An 18822-nucleotide genomic window follows, 5' to 3' on the forward strand; every position below is an offset into this window, starting at 1 on the left:
TCTTCAATAAATGCTTTTCCTGAAATAATTGAACATACTTTTCATTGCCGTTTAGCCTGATACTAACTGAAAACGCTTTCATTCACATCAAACCTCGATTATATATACAATGATAGAATGAACATGTGTCCTGTTTATCGTCTGTCATTGGTAGAACAGAATTATTCCGTTCCGCCTTCGCTGTCATGCTTGTTGTCGTTCCGTCACTGGTTGCCACGGATAGCCTGTTGTCATGGTGACAGACACGGCGTCTTTGTTTTAGGACAGGGAAGGAAGTTAGTAAACCCCCGGGTGTATTTATTATATGTACAGGGGGCACGGGGCTGTTTGCAGACTCCCAGGGGTTAGTTTACCGCACACGGGCGGCAGGTGATGTGAGAGTTGTGAGCGCCATTCCTGCTGGGAGTTGTAGGAGTGCGCCATGTCCCTGACTGACATTCCTTCGCCTCCAGTCGCACCCAGGACCGCAGGAAGGAGAACGATGGGAAGCCGCAGCCTGGTGCCCTTTGGGGAGGAAATGTCAGGTATGGGTGTCATATGAATTAATTAGGGCTCCATTTAATGCAGTCAGTGGGCTTATATTAATAATGACGTGGAACCAGCTTTACCTAAGTTTGCCATGACACTGACAAGAAGAGTGTGGGTGTCTGGGGCGGACTAACAGCATTTACCCCAGTGAGCCAACAAAGCCTGAAGTGCACACATAAAGTATAGAAAGTCGCTTTTTAACTGTAACTGATCATGAACCAATACTCTATAGCTTTGGTTTGGGTTGGCAGTTAGCATAATTTATTTGGAGATATTTAGTTCTCCTCGCCATACCTTACAAAGACCGCCCCAACCAACCAATAACAATCAGCAACTTAACGCATAGTGGGATTTTATTACATATATGTGACATGCTGCATGAATACAGTGACATAGGTTTACGCAGTGTGCAGAACGTAAGACATATGACATTGGAAAAGAGACAGATCTGCTTAAACCAGACTCCCCTCCTCGTCCTTAAGTCGGATTGGTGGTCACGATGTTACCAGGGGTCCCTAGAACCTTTACAGCTGGCCCTAAAGTCAATGTCAGGTGAGTGAATGAAACACAGAGAAGGGAGAGGAGCAGATATTTTTTAGCTACTATTTTTATTGCATTGAAGCTGCTACTATAACTGTTTATATTTTAATAGCGGCAAAGAGCACAAAGAAAATGAGGTGGTCCTTGAAATCCAACACCTTTCTAAAGTGACCCCGATAACAAGAGCTATTATAAATCTCGTGCTTGCAATCTAACAATGTAACGTTGATATCTAAGCTGTGGGATATGACGGTGCTGTATAAATCAAAAATAAATATTGAAGAGTATCAGGAAACAAATGTGTATAAACAGCAGCACCAGACAAATCCAGGCATTCGAGCTCCCGCGTACAGCATGTTCTGCAACGCTTGGTCAGCCTCTTCTCTATAGTCCGAGAAAGGGGCTCGCTAAGGTGGGTGATGGCTCCCAGCATGTGGTGGTATAGAGAGTGAGATGCAGTGAAGACAGGGCTCTGCACGAAGAAAGGGGGAGAGCTGTGCAAGCTGCAGTGATCATAGGAATCAGTGTTTATGTGTGTGTGTGGTGTTGATGGGAGAAGGAGCGTGTGTATGTATGCACGCATGCATGTATATTTTAATGTTGTTATAGTGAGCATGGTGTTGGTGAGTGAAAGTGTGCTTGTGTGTGTAAGTGTTTGCTGTTGGAGTGTGTGTGTGGGTCTATGGTGTTAGCATGTGTGCAGGTATTAGTGTGTGTGTGTTATTATATGGTGTTAGCATTTGTTACTTAATGATGTTAGTGTGTCAGTATGTTGTGTTATAGTGTGTGTGTATGTTAGCGTTTGAATTAGTGCGTCAGTGCGGGTGTTAGTATACGATGTTAACGTGAGCGTATGTGTCAGTGTATGGTGCTAGAGTGTCAGGGGTGAGGTGGAGGAGAGAGAAACAAAGTGTGTGCGTATGTATAAGTGTATAGTATTATAGTGAATGGATATTAAAGCCAGTTTCCCTGTTAATATGGGCATTTGCTTTAGTTACGGGGGATGGGATGCCTGGTCAGATATGGTTTGTAACTACCTATGGGATGGCCAGTTCTCCACTGACAAAGAATACTCTTTTTATACTCTATTAAGCTTCGTAATATGTACTTTTATGGGTACTGTCCTCCCTCCCTCTATAATCAAGTACAAATAACATGATATAGTAAAAAAGTATGCTTTGTAGAGATGGGTCAAGAGTAATTCCAACTTTCACAGTTAGCTTAAGGAGAGCCTTGCATTTATAATATGACAAAATAAATTAGTAATGGAATATTTACTGATGGTAATTTTGTCGAATCCCCTGTTGATGTGTTTTATTTCTTAGAGCTACCCAACAAGCACGAGAATTCTGGTGCGCTGGAACAGTCCAAGGCTTTTGTAACATCTCTGCAGAATGACTACATTCCTGATGAAATTGTCCAAGCTCTGACATCTACCGCTCACCCGATAGACAGACCTGATCATGCCAAGAAGATGAAATCCGCTACAAAGGTTTGTGTACACATTGTGTCAATGCGAGATTCCTTGTTAGTAAGAAACTGTTTTTTGTTGTTGTTGTGATCATGTAGGGAAACTTTAAAAGGAGATATGTCTCCTAAGAAATACCCTATACTTTTGTAGATTTTCATCAGGTTTCATGGAGAGAATAAATAAGCAATCAGTATTATATTAAGCTACCAATCGACTGAAAGTTGCTAAAAGTCTTCATCTGTCATTTGCTGTAAGCCCCAGCCATGGAAATGATGGCAAAATGGGACACGGCTAGAAGCATTTGCTCAATTTGTTTCTTTTTAATTTCAAGTTTAGCCGCCTGGGTGTCTAGTGTACATTTAGGCAGCTGTTACGCCCCAACTGTATCCTTTATTCTTTTATGGCTTCCCAGCGTTATGTATTACTGGGCCACTTGGCTGGATAAAAGTTGCCAGCCCTTTCTTGACCGCCATCTTGGACCGACATTTGATTTTCTCTATTTCAGGTTTGCCTCCGCTCAACTGATCAGGTTTGGCATCACCCGTCCCGCAGGAGCAGGTTCAAGCATTTGACAGATCAGCCTATTTGCCTGACAGGAGCAGGGAGGTAATATGCTGGACGAAATAAAACTGCTTCATAGGCTTTACACATGATAATCATACAGAACTAGTGCTGAATATTGCTAACAACAATTTACTTATTTTTTTTTTATATATATATATATATATATATATATATATATATATATATATATATATATATATAACCAATGCTTTTTGTAGTGCTGTACTACAGATTGTAATGAAATCTTTCTCTCAGTTTTCTTAAATTATTCCTCAGGTTATTAAGGGACCCCATCAGTTGCTTTTAAATTATTCCTTAGACAACTAGGTGCCCAAATCACAAAACAAAACATATATTATATATTTAAATAACTTTAAATTACTTGCCAGTGCAGCATAGAATCTAACACACAATCCCAAATCATTATAACAATAGCTCATGTTTGCTTTTAATATTGATTGCTTTGTTGTATGTTCATGTAATGCTTCATAACTACAAACTGTAAAGTTTTATGGGTGCATATTAAACGTGGAAAGACATTTATCAAGACCATATGCCTAGGATCCACGTGATTCTCGTCTTGTGCATATTGATCCGACGAAAACACAATCAATAATTTAGTATTTCAGCAGTAGGTAAATGTATTCTTCCCTTTGGCAATATTCATATTTCTTAAGGACTTGACAAGTCAATTCATTTTCTTCATTCTAAACGTTCATTAATTTAAAGGGACGGTTTAATGTCCCATACAGCCCCGCCAACAAAGAATGCATATTAAATTACTTTTTAAATGCTTTGATATGCATTCTTTACATAAAAAATATTAGCAAGAGACAGCCACTGGCAGGAAAGGACTTCCACATTGAAATCTCGCACCATTCGGTGCTGAAGCTGACTTCTGATGGAAAGGCAGCAAAGGCAGCATCAGTTTCTGATGAATATCTCCATGTATTTGCAAGAGGGGAAAAAGTTAATTCAAAAGTCATATTCAGCTATCCTATACATTATACATCTATAAAAACAGCAAATATTTTCTATCCAAAGCTTTTATTGTGTATCTGTGTCAGAGTAATAAATGAACCCAATTCTAGACAGATTTATATGTGTTTCAGAATTGATCATTTTTGGCACCACTTACTATTGAGTGAGGTGATATTGAATGCTAACATCACATTTATTGCAATTTAGTAAAGGGAACCCAAGGTAAGTATCACCTTCAAGAAGGGCCTTTTCATGCAAATCTTTTTTCTGCTCATCACATCTCCCCTATAACTTGGCTGGTGGGGGTTCTACAAGCAGTCATAACATACATTACAATATTACCCCCAACAACCCCATATCATGTGTGCATTGCATGAGTATGTGAGATAGCTGTTTAACGTCCAACTTGCATTACAGACTCAAATACACTAGCAATATATTATCATTATCCCTTATTTATACAACGCTAACAATGTACACAGCGCTTCTAACAGTCCATACATTCAAAGAGTATGACAACACTAGAACTCACAGACTAAGACAAGCCGATACATTCGGTAAAGAGGGCCCTGCTCGGGATTTTACAATCTATACAAAGAACTACGCATTTAGTGCAAAGACTGTACCCTATTTTGTTAGAGTTCCCAGGGTCTGCAGAAAAATGAATACATCCCTGGTGCGGTTGTATTTTAGAGTAGGGAATGATATCCTAACACAGTCTTTATGATAAGTACACACACTGCCTTATTCGGCTCTTAACTTTCATATTTTAGGGATATCTCATTCCTTTGTGATGCTTTGCTTTTGCAAAAGAACACCAAAGACAATACTTCTGAGCAGCCAGCCGCCGCAAGTAATATGCTAACCGGATCTACGGTGAGTGCCATTTTAATTAATAATAATATTTATAAAAATAAAGGGATAACGTGTTTAAATGCTTTTGTAGATCTCCGTAGCACAGCATACGATGTTCCGATCATAAAGTAAAACACAGAATGTCAGGATTATTTAAAAGTTAAAAAAACAACACTTTTTCTTTATATAAAATCTTTACAGTCAGTTGGGTATGATTATACCTTACTGATGAACCTGTAAGGAATTGTGAGGCCTGACCAGAGATCTGTATAGTGGCAGAACCACCTCATTCTTCCTGCTACTAATGCCTTTCGCTATAGAACCCAGCACCCTGCATGCTGTTTCTGACACTTTATTGCATTATTTGCTTATCTTGAAGTCATCAGAAATAATTACTCCCAAGTCTCCCTCTTCCATTATGACTGACATCCCCAATGCTATATCCCAAGTGCATTATTTTACATTTATCAACATTAAACTGCAGTTGCTACACTTGTGGCCATTCTTCTTATTTACTTAATTTGCCATTGTTCCACTCGGAATGTCTTCCCTGTTGCAGACCTTTGTGTCATCTGCAAAAAGACATACCTTACCATAAAGATCTTCTGTAATATCATTAATAAAAATATTAAAAACTACCAGTCTCACTACTGATCCCTGAGGTACCCCATTAGTAACGAGTCCTTCCTCTGAACATACACCCTTCTCCCTCCTCTCAATCCATTGCATTATCCATTCAACTATTCTGGCATCCAGACCCAAAGACTGCATCGTATTTAGTTATTTAAGTTTTCTATGGGGGGCAGTGTTGAATGCCTTACTGATATCTAGATCAGTGATGTCAACTGCTCCTCCCTGGTGTATTATCTTAGTTACCCAGTTAAAAAATGAAGTTAATTTGACAGGATCTCCCGTTAGTTAACCCGTGCTGCTTCTGATCATGCAAACTTACTTACATTTAAAACTAGTCTGCTGGAGTAATCAGTTCATATGTCAAACTGATGATCTTCCTAATGTAATTATCTCCATAGGGAGCGAGCATTGAAGACAGTCTGCTCCCAAAGGAGTTCTATGTTGTGAAGAACAAAGGTGTTCTGGGTCTGGAGTATTACGAAGAGTAAGTCCATAGTTTCCAAAGTCTCCCTCTGGAAATCTAAGTATTCATCAACATTATACCAAAATCAATTCTCTACCAGCATGTTCACATTAATCATGTTTCATACTCAGTGAGACTATAAACATTGTATAAGTGTGTGTATGATCAGTCACCAGGTCGGGTCCAGCGGAGAGCTACAAATTATCAACATTACTCTCTCTGATCTTTAATTGAGGATAGACTAAAAGATCTTTCAGGTGCATGGTTTCCATTCACCATTTTTTCATTCCTGAAAATATTTTTCTCCTGCAGATGCTTTACAGTTGGTTGGAATTTTTTGTTCCCCAAATCCTCATGTATTTTAGTAATGTGGGTATTTTTAAATGTAATATGCCCATTGTAAATGATTGTATTTGTCATACAGCAAGTATACAACACTGCTAGAAGATGATGAAAAGAAATTGCGGGTGTTCCCATCAATGTAAGTCTGTTCTGTGTGGTGTGGAATGAGTGGTAAAGTATATTATGGTATTGGACATAATAAATGGTTTTTATGGATCCTCGACAGGAAACCCAGTGGACGGTCTGAGGTTCTACAGCTGATGAAGGTAATGGATACCATGCTAAAGGAGGCAGGAGTGGATGAGGAAGACATACGAATGGAGGGCCCAACTCAGGTAAGGGAGTAATACTGAATCATTGCCTGATCTAGTTCCGTTTAAACGTCATGTCAGTGGTGGTCTCATAACATGGCTATGAATCAGGCAAGTAACCCAGACAGATCTGGCAGTGAGTTGTGGGTTCTTTGCTGCTTAGGGATGGGGCAGCCATGTAAGACAGATCCTTGGACCAAATATTAGAAGGGAGAGAAAGGCTTGCTGAGTTACTAAAAGCGCTGTGACTTGATTTCAGAATCTGGAGATTGTACTCTGTACAATTTATCTGAATCAATTGTCATGCAAAAATTCCAATGCAGCATCTATTGCAAAACTCTGTCACTTATACATTCTTATTACATCTCTACGTTTAGATACATAACCTATTGGAATTGCTGAAGACCGAACAGAAGATTTACAACATTGTGTTTCATGAAATAATCCGTCAGGTCAGCGTGGAGTGTGCGGAGAGAGGGGAGCTGCTCGCTAAGCTCAGGTCAGAAACACATGAAGATGTATTTTATTTTGTTTGCGCATGCAACTGCTAGAAGCAGCCTGTGGCCACCCATGGAGTGGGTTAAAAGGATGTTTAAATCCCAGCAACTGCTTTGAAAAAAGGTATAATTTTAAGAATTCAACATTTCATCTAAAAAGAATTTAGCTTTGGCTTAGGCTGTGCTTAAATACTGTTCACGGCTGAGTGGATTCCACAAGTTTCTCAGTAGATTTACGTTTTTACAGACAACGCTATGTGATGTTGCTGAACAAAATCCCACGCCAGGTGCTGAGTCTGTACAATGACCTGCTGGCTCAGCGCACGCTAGACCGCTGTCTAACAGAAGAAATAATTCATTTCAAGAATGCTATGGGGGAACTGACCAAGTAAGTGTTGAGCTGGAACTGAACAGAATTGGTGGAAACCATGCAAGTAACAGAAATTGTGAAAACAGTGATGTCTGATTTCGGCAGAGTTATAGAGTTTGAAACAACCTCGCTTCTCACAGTGTTCTGTATTTCCTTCGCTTGTATTTTAAAGGCAGTATTTTCATATTGGGGTGAGTTTCCCAAGGGCCATAGGACAGCTGCCTTAGGGGCAGTTTAGTGACATGTTTTGGATCTAAATGAAACGTAGAATTATGGATATTTAACCCCTTCGTCACAATGCATTGTTCTTAATGGGTTTTAGGACAACCCATTGTCCTTAAGGGGTTAAACACACACATTGGTTATGACAACACACATTACAGATGCCATTGGTAGTGACTGCCATTAATGCCAGCTACAGAGGGCCTCCTCGTTTACCAAAGGGTAAGGGAGGTAATAGTAATTTAACATTGCTTGCTCTTTAGGACAGGTATTTGAATCTAGAGCAGATCTGGCATTCTTTTTTAGAACTCAATGCATGCAACAAAGAGCTTACAGCTTGTTTAAGGGGGCATGTTTATTAAATACCATGGTAGTGGTAGACAGATGGTGGTACTTAGGATGGTGCTTGGTACCAAGCTTCTCCTGCAATAGGAACTTTCGCTGCGTATGACTGTCTGTATCCAGCTGACAGCCTCACATTAAAGGATGGGATCCAACAGCACTAAAGGTATGGGGAAGGCACCATCAGGTTTAATCTCCCCAATCAATTGCCCAGTTTGCCTAGTGACTAGTCAGGACCTCGGAGGAGTTAAGGAATTCTGCAGGGTGTTTCTCATTAAACATTCTGCAGAGCACAGGGATGCTTTAGTTTTTGGCAAACAAGGAACAGTCATGTCAGCACAACAATTCTATATAAAATAATTTCCAATCTTATGTACTTTTAAACAATGCAACTTGGCTGGCTTTTGAGTTACAAATTGAGATTTTCTTACATGAAAGGTATGTTCCTATTTGCCATTTACTTTGAAGAACGGGTGGTGCATAAGCCTAGAAGACTTTCATGTGTTTGAAATTCATATGAAAGTGAGGATTCATGTTAGTATATTTGCCAATACGTCCTAAAAAGTGTTAAAGAAAGATACAGAAGTGTTTGTTCTGTCTTCTAGTGAGTTATGTCAAGTGAGAGAACACGATCTGCGTGTGAGCAAGGATGCAAAACAAGCCCAAGAAGAATTGGCTAGAGCTCTGAAGGATGCCAAGAAGAAAGCAAAGTAAGCATAAGTTTACCTGCCAGCTAACGAGTAATTAGTGCAGCTTCAGTGGCACCTACCTGAGCGATCTACCTGATCTCTGCAAAGTCTTCCTCTCCCTTATACAATTCTACACTCTACACAATCACCTGTACTTATAAATGTTTGGAAATGTCTGTTTAAGACCCAAATCTATCTGTCTTAACCCTGGAAAGTTGGACGGCTTCAAATTTTAATGTTAACACATTGACAAAGTTTTGTAGTTGTTGACCCGCTCATTTGTTCAGCCTTTTAGAAGAGTACCGTGAGTTGTATGAGTTACAGCGGAGTCGTCTGGAAAAGTCCCTGGGCAATCTGACCGAAGAACGAGATCTCTGGAGTTCTGCCACATACAGGCTGGCCAGGAAGGTAAATAAATGCAGCTCCACATGTCTCTAAAGCAATTTTTTGCAGAATCTCCTGGCACTGAATAAACTAAAAAATTATCAGACATGTTACAGTTGATACTTGATGATTTATTTCTTGTTTTGACTAATTGTTGAAGACAGTAAGTCACGTTCGGTATGCTTACAAAATATATTACATTTGTCATGACTTCAGTACGATACCTTGTCCATAATAAAACATTTTCTTGCATACTTTTGTATCTTGTGGGCTCCTTTAAGATTAACAAAACCATGTCACCCTTCATAATGCATAGTCAGATACGAGGTCAAAGCATTGCATCGTGAATGAACTCCAGTATAAATGAACTCATCCTCATTTGACATCAAACTTTTCACACACGTTGTTATTAAAATATATCTTTTATATATATTACGTTTGTAGAGAAATCTAGATCTGAGAAGTTTCTCAACCGTGTTTTTTTCAGGTAATAGAAGAAAACCAACTCAAACTGTCTTGCAGGCTGTACATGAATGAGAAGACCTGGACAAAAACTATCAGGCACTTCATCGTACTTTTGGCATCAAACGTAGGTTCAGTATAGATCATGTCTGCAGGTGGCACAAGTGGCACAGCACTCAAACATGTCTTGTATGTTAGGATAAAGATGTAGAGGGTGACATATAATAGTGTGGTGATTAATTGCAAACATTGAATATAAGTTGCAATATAAGTTAATTACATATTTAATACAAGTTAAGCATCAGAAGACTGAAATTTGTTTCATCAAAATTTTTTTATTTAGTGGTAGATTTTGTTTAACAATAAATGTCTTCCTGATGCTGATTTTGCTGGTTTTACTGTGTTAACCATAGAAAGAGAGAAAGCTAATTAAGTATAATTAAGATGATACATTTTACTGACGTATAATGGGTTGGAAGCTTTCGAGACTATCTAGGTCAACGGAATTATACCATATGCCATATATACCGCACTCTTCTTCATGTATCGTATGCCTGAAAAAGAGACCTAGACAGTCTCGAAAGCTTGCAATACATTACACGTCAGTTGACCATTAAAGGTATCGTCTTTACCAAATGTGATGCTGATTTTGTCTGACTAGAACAATCTGTTCTATGCGCATTATCCTGGCTGCGATTGGCAGGAACTAAAAGCTGTATTTAAGTATTTAGTGTACTAAATGTACCGGAACTTATATGTACTTATATGTACGGGCGCTAAAGGCTGGTGGCAGTGTGTTTGTGCAGCTGGATCTATGTTCTTTTAGCGTGGACAGGCTGTCAGAGTTTCACAGCGGTCAAAACTAACATACTGTTTCATACCTCCCATGTGTCCCTATTTAGGAGAGACAGTCCCTCTTTGGAACTAAAATCCCTGCACTCTCCACCTTTATCTCTCTTTTGTTTGAACTCTGAATGTTTATTGGATGTAAGTGTATCTACAGACAGTTCTACAGTCCCCCCCCCCCCCAAAAAAAAACCCCCACAGTAATAATAATTTTCTAGTATCCTAAAGTTTAATCACATCCCATGTGGCAATTCTGCAGGACACAGTTGGGTTGTCCAAAATCCAAGAGATGACAGAAAGCTGGAGAAGACACATGGCACATTTCGACCAGGAGGTGCAACGGAAAGAAGAGTCAAGCAGGGAAAAGCTGCGGCTGATTTGTAGTGACCTGGAGAAGTGGCATCAATATTTCCAAGAGAAAGTCTTGTAATTACAATTTTTTTTACTGGAAACCTCAGTGTTCTGTGATGTAACAGCTGGATTTACCACGGATCTTATGGGGTAGCTGTGGTCTCTCTTTAAGGTGTTTTTGCTTTTTATATGTGTTTTCTCCCCCCCTCCCCCGCAGCATAGAGTGGCACTATCATGGGGTCCCAGAAGAAGCATCTAAGGCACTACTGCAGGACCTTAAGAGCTGGAAAAATGTATGTAGGTTTAAACACACAAGTCTATATACATTACCGAAACTCACTATTTGATGTAGCGACTAGTAACATACCTGGGAACTCTCTGGGTTTGTCCCGGAGATTGCCGGGTGAGCACTGCTTCTCAAGTTCTCCGGGTCAAGACCCAAATCTTCCTGGTCGTGGGAGCGGGGTCTTGAAACGCCCCCCCCCCCATTTTCCCCTTAAATAGGGGTGTTTCCCGCTGCCGTCAATGGGCGACCCTGGCCGTGTCCCGCAAGGGAAGGCTCCGGGTAGCCGGAGCCCAGAAGTTCCCAGGCATTTTTTCAATATGTGGTTAAGAACCATATATATTGACCATTAGAACATAGTCCCCAGAATCTCTGTTTATAAATACAGATCACTGTAACGGCACTCGGGAAATGGTGTCCCCTTTTTTACTTATTTCAGAGTGGTGACTTCTTTATTCCTATTGCAATCTAAAAATGCATGGTGAGCAATTTATTGTTTTAAAGTCTACAAAGGATATTATAACATAAATATGAGAAAAAAAACACTTTTTAAATGAATTTTAAATGTCATTAGTAGATCCAACACATTTACTTATTCAGCATAAACAAAGCTGTATTTCATATCTAAAGTGGACCCATAAATAATGACGGCTACAAAAACGGCGTGTGAGCATTTCTTTACAACTCTTCATAAGTTATAATTATATTTTGTAAGATTATTTAACCCATTCAGGACCCGGGTTTTTTAATACTCTAAAATCCAGAGTTTTGTGTGTGATTTTATTCTATATGTTTATTATACCATGATTTTCCTTTTCCATATTTGATGAACCTGCACAAATTATACATCATGTTGTTCAGGACCTTGATATGATCATAGTGAGAAGAAATATACCCTAATGTTTTATTTCATCTCTATATAACGGTAGATGGCAAATGAAGAACTACAGCAGTTTGAGGGGAATGTACTTTTAAACAATCAAGAGTCTTTACAAATAGCAGCTGGCATTCAGAAGCAGTGGTTCCAGCTGGGAGAGAAACTGCTCAATCGCCATCGAACCATGGATGGAGATCAGGCCCCTGAGCAGAAAGCAATGGAGGACGTGAATAACAGAGTACGGCAATTGTCTGAACAGTACAGGAGAAGAGTGGAGGGTGAAAATGGTGCGTGTACACAGATCCAAACAATAAATTAACCGTAGCTCTAAAGCCACGTATATAAAGATTGTATAAAAACATGGCCCTCCACCTTAAAACTTTATTATCCATTAAAAGTCCTAGTTAACGATGAACACTGAAGTATCATTCCATGGAATAGGGCCAGATATTCCATAAGGAGCAATCAGGTCATATGTAGAACGTTAGTCATGACCCCTGCCTGGTCCATGCTGCACCCATGGAGATATTTGTAGAATGGTGAGGCTGGGTGTAAATCTGGCCCTGATTGCACATTGCAGCAATAAATCTTATTTACTGTACAATGCAAGCAACACATTCATAAAATGAAATTCCGTGTTTAATCCATTAACAGGAGTTGTTGGAGCCCTTGTGACATTTTGTGGCAGCTTGGAGAGCTGGTCCCAACAGCTTTATTCTCTTAAAGCAGCGCCTCATGGAATAAGAGAATCTGATTGGCTGAATGTAAACCAGCAAATCCCGGAGTGGATAGCGCTTGCAGATCGAGTCTTGTGTCTCATTGGCAGTCCTTCATCAGGAGAAGAACCTACTTTAAATCCAGATGAAAAGTACGACAGGTGCATTAAAACATGTGGCTACCCAAGAACATACCCAGCTAATGGGCATAAAACAGGCGCAAGGATCAATACATTCATGTGTTACACAAAACAGTTACTAAAATGTTTTGTCCTAGTCTTCTGCTATGGCAAATAGAACAGAACCCTTCTAGTAACTAGCCATGGCTTTATCGTGCTAGTTAAATTATTTCTTTTTTGTTCTGCAGTAGAATTCAACAGCAGTTACAAGCCATTTGAGCCATCTTTGCTGGCCATGTTAGTGACTGCTGTGAAGCCCCATGCCATATGTGGTCCTCAGGCATGGTATTTGCCTATGCTGATCACGCTTTAATCTCCAAACTATTTGTATAATATCTGTTTCTTATATTAGATGCACACTTCTGACATTCTTGGTTTAGACAGTAACCTCTTGCCTTATTATGTGTCACCCTCTGAAATATAAAACCTAGAACTTGTCTTGGAGACTGGTATAGAATAAACACGTTAACAAACACTAATTTATTAATGGGGACATGATGATGCAATTATATTATCAGTGGACATTTGAAAACAGAGAACATTTAAAAACAGTCTGAAGTGTTTCATCTGGATGTATTGTGTGATATGCAATAAGTGCTGTCATTTACTTCTCCCTAGAGTCTTACTGGAAGATGTCTTCAGAATGGTGCAGCAATGGGTTCTGGCCACATCTAGTGGAACAGAGAGGGGCATTACCCATCTCACACATGAGGTTTGTACCACAGAGCCAGTAAGTCAGGATATCATTGATTAATAAAATCATCACAGGGCCAAAACATATGAAATTGGCCCTCTCAGCTTTAATCTTCCCAGAAAATGTTTCTCAAGCAAACCTGTGAATCATCCACATGGCACTTTTCCTTTTCCAGGTCTCAAGCCTTCACACGGCTATGGTGCAGCATATGGTCAATACATTGATACTTTTGACACCTGATTATCCATCTGAGTCCGGCACTTTCTTTGAGTTTGTTGATGAAGAAGTTACTGATGTCACTGCTCAGCAATTACAAGAAGAAGCACTTACACTGTATGAAAAAGTGAACCGATTCTCCTACTACATTATTAGGTGAGGATATAATATTATTTTTTAGGACCGCCAGCATATTCCAAAACACTATTAGAAAAGAGGAGAACACAAAATTACCGATAAGACTAAAATTGGCAATATACAAAATCAACAATAACATGAACACACGTTAAGACATACTGATACAGAAAGAGCAACATAGAATTTGAAAGGAGATAATAACCCAGATAGTCTACTCATTCTTACTACTTAGATCTTAACTGGTCCTTGGTCTCATCTTGGATTGCAGGGAAAGACATTGATATGACCATAGCATGTGCCAAATGATAAACATGGTCATGCTAATAAACGGTTTTATATTGTGCACTGTCCACATAGTTTTTCTTCTGTGCTTGTTGATATGCGTAATATATCACTGAGCGTACTTCTTTAGACCATGATCTCCCCAGCAGATACCTGGATAACAACATACTGAGTGGATAAGGTCCTATTATGCACTGGATCAGAGAATATCCATATCACTCTAACTCTTTGAATTATGATGAAGCAGAATCATGCCCCAATATGCAAGGATAATTGTTCTTAGTAATAACTGATCTTCTTTGTTTTTGTGAGACAATCAATAGCAGATGTCTATTTTCCACCACAGCTGTTGTCAGGAGATGGTGGAGAAGATTTCTATGGAAAAAGAGGCTCTGACCAAGGATGATCCTGATTATGATTTAGGGGAGATAGAGACTATCAAGGTATGGACTGCCATTGAATTAATTTTCGGTTTTCATACAGAAAAACATACCTCGAAGATAAGCTAGTTTTATATCTGCCCCCGCCAGAGGCGTATCTAGGGTATGGCAGCTATGGCTCGTGCCATAGGCACCATTTGAAAGGGGGCGCCAGTGAGCGGCTTTTAAACGCCGTCTTTTTTTTTTTTTTTTGATGCGGAGGAGAGAGAGGGGCGCCTAGCAACGGCTCGGCGCCCCTCATTCTCCTCCACGAGGCCTCTACCTCCATCCCGGTGCCGACATTTCATGCTGAGCGGCGTAATATGACGTTATATTTCGGCGCTCAGCAGTGAAGCAGCTGGCACCAGCGAGCGGCTTTAAAACGCTGTCTTTTTTTTTTTTTTATGCGGAGGAGAGAGAGGGGCGCCTAGCAATGGCTCGGTGCCCCTCGTTCTCCCCCGCATCAAAAAAAAAAAGACAGCGTTTCAAAGCCGCTCGCTGGTGCCAGCTGCTTCACTGCTGAGCGCCGAAATATGACGGAAGACTCCCGTCGCTGGACCTCAAGGTGAGAGAACTAGAAAGGGGGAGAGGAAGAGGGTAGTAGGGAAAAGGGTTAGAAAGTGACAAGGGAGGGAGAGGGGGTAGTAAAGAGTGTGAATTAATGTGTGGAAGTTTGGACAGGGGCGCAATTTCAGTGCTTGCCATAGGCGCTATTTTCACTAGATACGCCTCTGGCCCCAGCATCCTGCATTAGTTACGGGGTCTTCCAGTGTAATGGCACTTTTTTTCTTACCAGAACTCGTGTAAGGAGTGGATTGAAACCTGCCAACTGCTTACATCTCATATCACAGCGCCTTCTGTTTCCTCAGTGACATCACTCAGCCTAAATGACATCAATAGTTCTGAGGTACTATGCCAACAATATGTGTAGTGAAGATAATTTAACTAATTGGTCTTATTGTGTAATCTGCCTTTGATTTTAATAGAGGAAAAATTTAGGTTTTTTTAACTGTGGGTATTAAAAAGACATGTCGTATTGTATGCAAAAAACTTGAAAAGTCAAAGATATAAGAACCTAAGTGGCCCTGTGCTCCACCGGGCAGTCGGCTTCCAGACCACACAGGGCTACCATCACATACCGTGATTATGTAAGGGTTATTTATATAGAGCAGAAACATAAACTCTAATGGCAGATAAGAATCATTTGGCCCATCTTATCTGCATATTATTTCCTCCTCTAAAAATATGTTAGTTTCTTTCCTGCTTTCTTTCTTTCCTTGTTAAAAGCACGGCGTTTGCCACACCTGCCGTTATCTGTTTTGTACATTGCTTTTATTTCCAGGACGTGAAGTTACAAGTACGTACAGCGAGGCTTCAACGCGATGCAGCAAACCTTGGCAATGACGATCCAAGTGAATCCCCTAGAGAAAAGAAAAAGGACACTATACCCACCCAGCAGGTGAGGACACCTTTTTTTTTTGCCTTATTTATTGGAGGTAAATCTCTATTATATCCAGGATGTCAATATAAATACATGATAGGCAAAGCCATAAAGGCGATGTGATCGGTGAAATGAAAAGCAATTCATGATATAATGTGTCATCCTCAAAAAATGTCTCTTTACTGCAGTGTGCTTTATACTTTTAGAAAGCTGTTAATTATATTATTTCATTTGACTGTATGGTCTCATACTATGTATTTAGTGGTTTGGGGTACACAAATAAATACTAAGTGTTAACGGCTAATGAGATGTATATATATATATATTACAATTGCGGAGGAGCAACAGTTTTTTTGGAGGGGGGTTAAAGGGGGTTTAATGGCAGCTAATGGTCTATAAACTTAAGTTTTCTGATCTCAGGTTTGCAATCTTTAGCAGATCTGCTATTAAGAGAGTCTAGTAGCTGGACTCTTTTGAATGTGCCCAAGAAGAAATTGTAAAGCTAGCACAATACAGCAAATTAATTCAGTCTTCTTATGGAGACTGCACGTGTTAAACATACTGCACTGAAAATTAATAGACCATTAGCTGCCATTAAACCCCCTTTAACCCCCCTCCAAAAAAAACCTGAGGATATTCAGTTAAGATTGATTTCTGACTTAAGTCTTCTCCTGTGTTGCATATGGCCAATGCTAGTGACTTTTTCATTGCTTACATTGATATCCTTATAATTCCAGGATCAGATAACGCAAACCGCAAGGCCAGCAACAAAAGAAATAATGGCTTCTGAGCAAGATGTAATGAGGGTCATAGGCCATGATGGGAATATCCACAAGAAACTATTAATGGGAGAGGAAAGTCCCGTGTCCCCTGAGGTTAGATATCCTTCTTGTCATGCTTTACGTATGGGAAGTCTCACCGTCACCGCTATTCAAATATTATTATTCATTTCTACCTCTTAGAACGCTCTGAAAGCTAGCAGGCCTGGAACCCCCATGTCCATAGAAGCTTTTGATTCTTTGGTCTCACTGGAACAAATGCAAAAGCGGCTCCTGTAAGTACATCACACCATCTGCGCAATGCTTAGATGTGATGGTTAGCGGCACAGGGCTCATTACTCTGTTTAATATTCTTTAACTGGAGTCCCTACCTCATTAGTTGATCCCAATAAATTTTAATGAAAGAATTAAAATATCAAAAATATTTTGAGAACAAAAGTCTTCCAAAAACATCAAAATTCTAACAGAGCATACAAACCATGTTTCATTTCCAGTTGAGTTTTTTTTTTTTACTCTTAAAGGTGCTGTTCCACCTACTCTGCTGATTTTTGTAGCAAAATGCTGCATTATACACATCTTTCTACTGTCTACTACCCAAATATAAGATAATTCTTTAATCATGTACCAGGAACACTATATTCTCATGTGACACAAAAGGTACTAATAGGTTGTTGCCATAGAAATTGAAAATGCCTCTAAAAGGTTTCTCTGATGTTTCATGTAATCAAACTTTCTGAGGAAATACAGTAACAGATTTGCTAAGGTTTATTTCCTTAACATACTAGAGAGTGTAATTAATATGCTAGTAATTAAAGAAACAGCACCTTTAAAATAAAAACAAATCATGTCCTTAATCCTTTCATTCATCAACACATACACAAGACATTCATGACATTGTTTCGCAGAGCACCAGCAGCATTATCACATGTTATGTTATTATAATTGGCATTTTATTTTTCCACAAACATAGAACAAGAAATCATGATGATTAATTCAGCGTGTATTGTAGTATGTAGTGCTGATTAATGAGGGGTGGAAAGTGACGGTTTGTGCTGGTAAGGCAGTTTTTTCTTTTCTACGATAAGCCTTGCCTTTTCTTCTACATAGACTCGTGGAGCAGAGAGCTCAGGAGGCAGAGGAAAGGTCAGAGTGTTTAGACGAGCAGTTGAAAATAGCTTTACAAAAGATCCAGGAACTGGAGAAAATACAAGAGAGAGCCGGACCCAGGGAAGAAAGCAGCAAGGAGCAAGAGGGTAAGATTATTATATCAGGCCCGGACTGGCCATCTGGCACACCAGGAGAATGCCTGGTGGACCATTGGCCTTTGCGCCTCCCAACTGCCCCTCGAACAGCCAGTTTAACTTATTAGGGTTTATTCTTTAAAGAGAGTTTTCAGGAGAGCTGCAGTTTAATCTCACTGACTTGACTTTACATTATAAAGGGCTCCAGCTCCAGCAGGATGTCCCTGTATAAAGCTTTTTTAAATCGGTGTGATTTCTTGAATGTCCCCCTATGATCTATGCATTATGCAGGGCCAGATGGTCCTTGACAATTTATGATTTTCCAGAGAGTTTACTTTAAATCACAACTCTCCTGCAAAATGTAATTCCATCTCCCTTTAGTTAGTGGATGTCTGCTGGCTACCCGTGTTGGTGTAGCACGCTGCCCCATGTATACAACAGGAACCCACAAGCCTGTGATCTATTAGCTTCTAGCCTCAAAGTGCCACGCTCATTTTCAATTCCAGTCTGGCCTTAGTGTTGGCATTTCTTTTACCTCCCTTGCTAGAAAATGAAACCCACATAACACCCACCAAAGCAGGATCACTACCTGCAGAGAATATAAGGAGCTCTCCTGCTTGAACAGATAGTAACACGCTGTTTAATGTTGAGCTGCATTTTGTGTATTGCAGAGCTGCAGATTATAACACAGCGGCTCATCATCTAA

The 18822-nt window shown here is 39.8% G+C and overlaps 1 protein-coding gene across 1 annotated transcript; it reads left to right on the top strand.

Annotated features, from left to right (window-relative positions):
* The first annotated feature begins 899 nt into the window (after nt 1-899).
* On the top strand, nt 900-18822 carry LOC149288392 (axonemal dynein light chain domain-containing protein 1-like). The gene is made up of 24 exons (XM_089491611.1): nt 900-1080; nt 2394-2560; nt 3045-3145; nt 4858-4960; nt 5971-6056; nt 6460-6516; nt 6604-6712; nt 7066-7187; nt 7433-7573; nt 8725-8829; nt 9096-9216; nt 9680-9781; nt 10760-10926; nt 11069-11144; nt 12064-12298; nt 12666-12888; nt 13525-13636; nt 13776-13972; nt 14583-14679; nt 15998-16114; nt 16834-16971; nt 17059-17150; nt 17983-18128; nt 18788-18822. The coding sequence occupies exons 1-24, from the start codon at nt 900-902 to the stop codon at nt 18820-18822; spliced, it is 3030 nt and encodes a 1009-aa protein (XP_089347737.1).

The sequence above is a fragment of the Sceloporus occidentalis genome, unplaced genomic scaffold, assembly GCF_023333645.1.
Source record: "Sceloporus occidentalis isolate IW3139 unplaced genomic scaffold, rSceOcc1.0.p SCAF_51, whole genome shotgun sequence".
Classification (NCBI taxonomy): Eukaryota; Metazoa; Chordata; class Lepidosauria; order Squamata; family Phrynosomatidae; genus Sceloporus; species Sceloporus occidentalis.

Coding starts and splice junctions, on each gene's coding strand:
- LOC149288392 (XM_089491611.1), top strand. CDS start 900: ATGCTGCATGAATACAGTGACATAGGTTTACGCAGTGTGCAGAACGTA. Junction 6,713..7,065: donor GAATGGAGGGCCCAACTCAG/GTAAGGGAGTAA, acceptor CTCTACGTTTAG/ATACATAACCTATTGGAATT. Junction 11,145..12,063: donor ACCTTAAGAGCTGGAAAAAT/GTATGTAGGTTT, acceptor ATATAACGGTAG/ATGGCAAATGAAGAACTACA.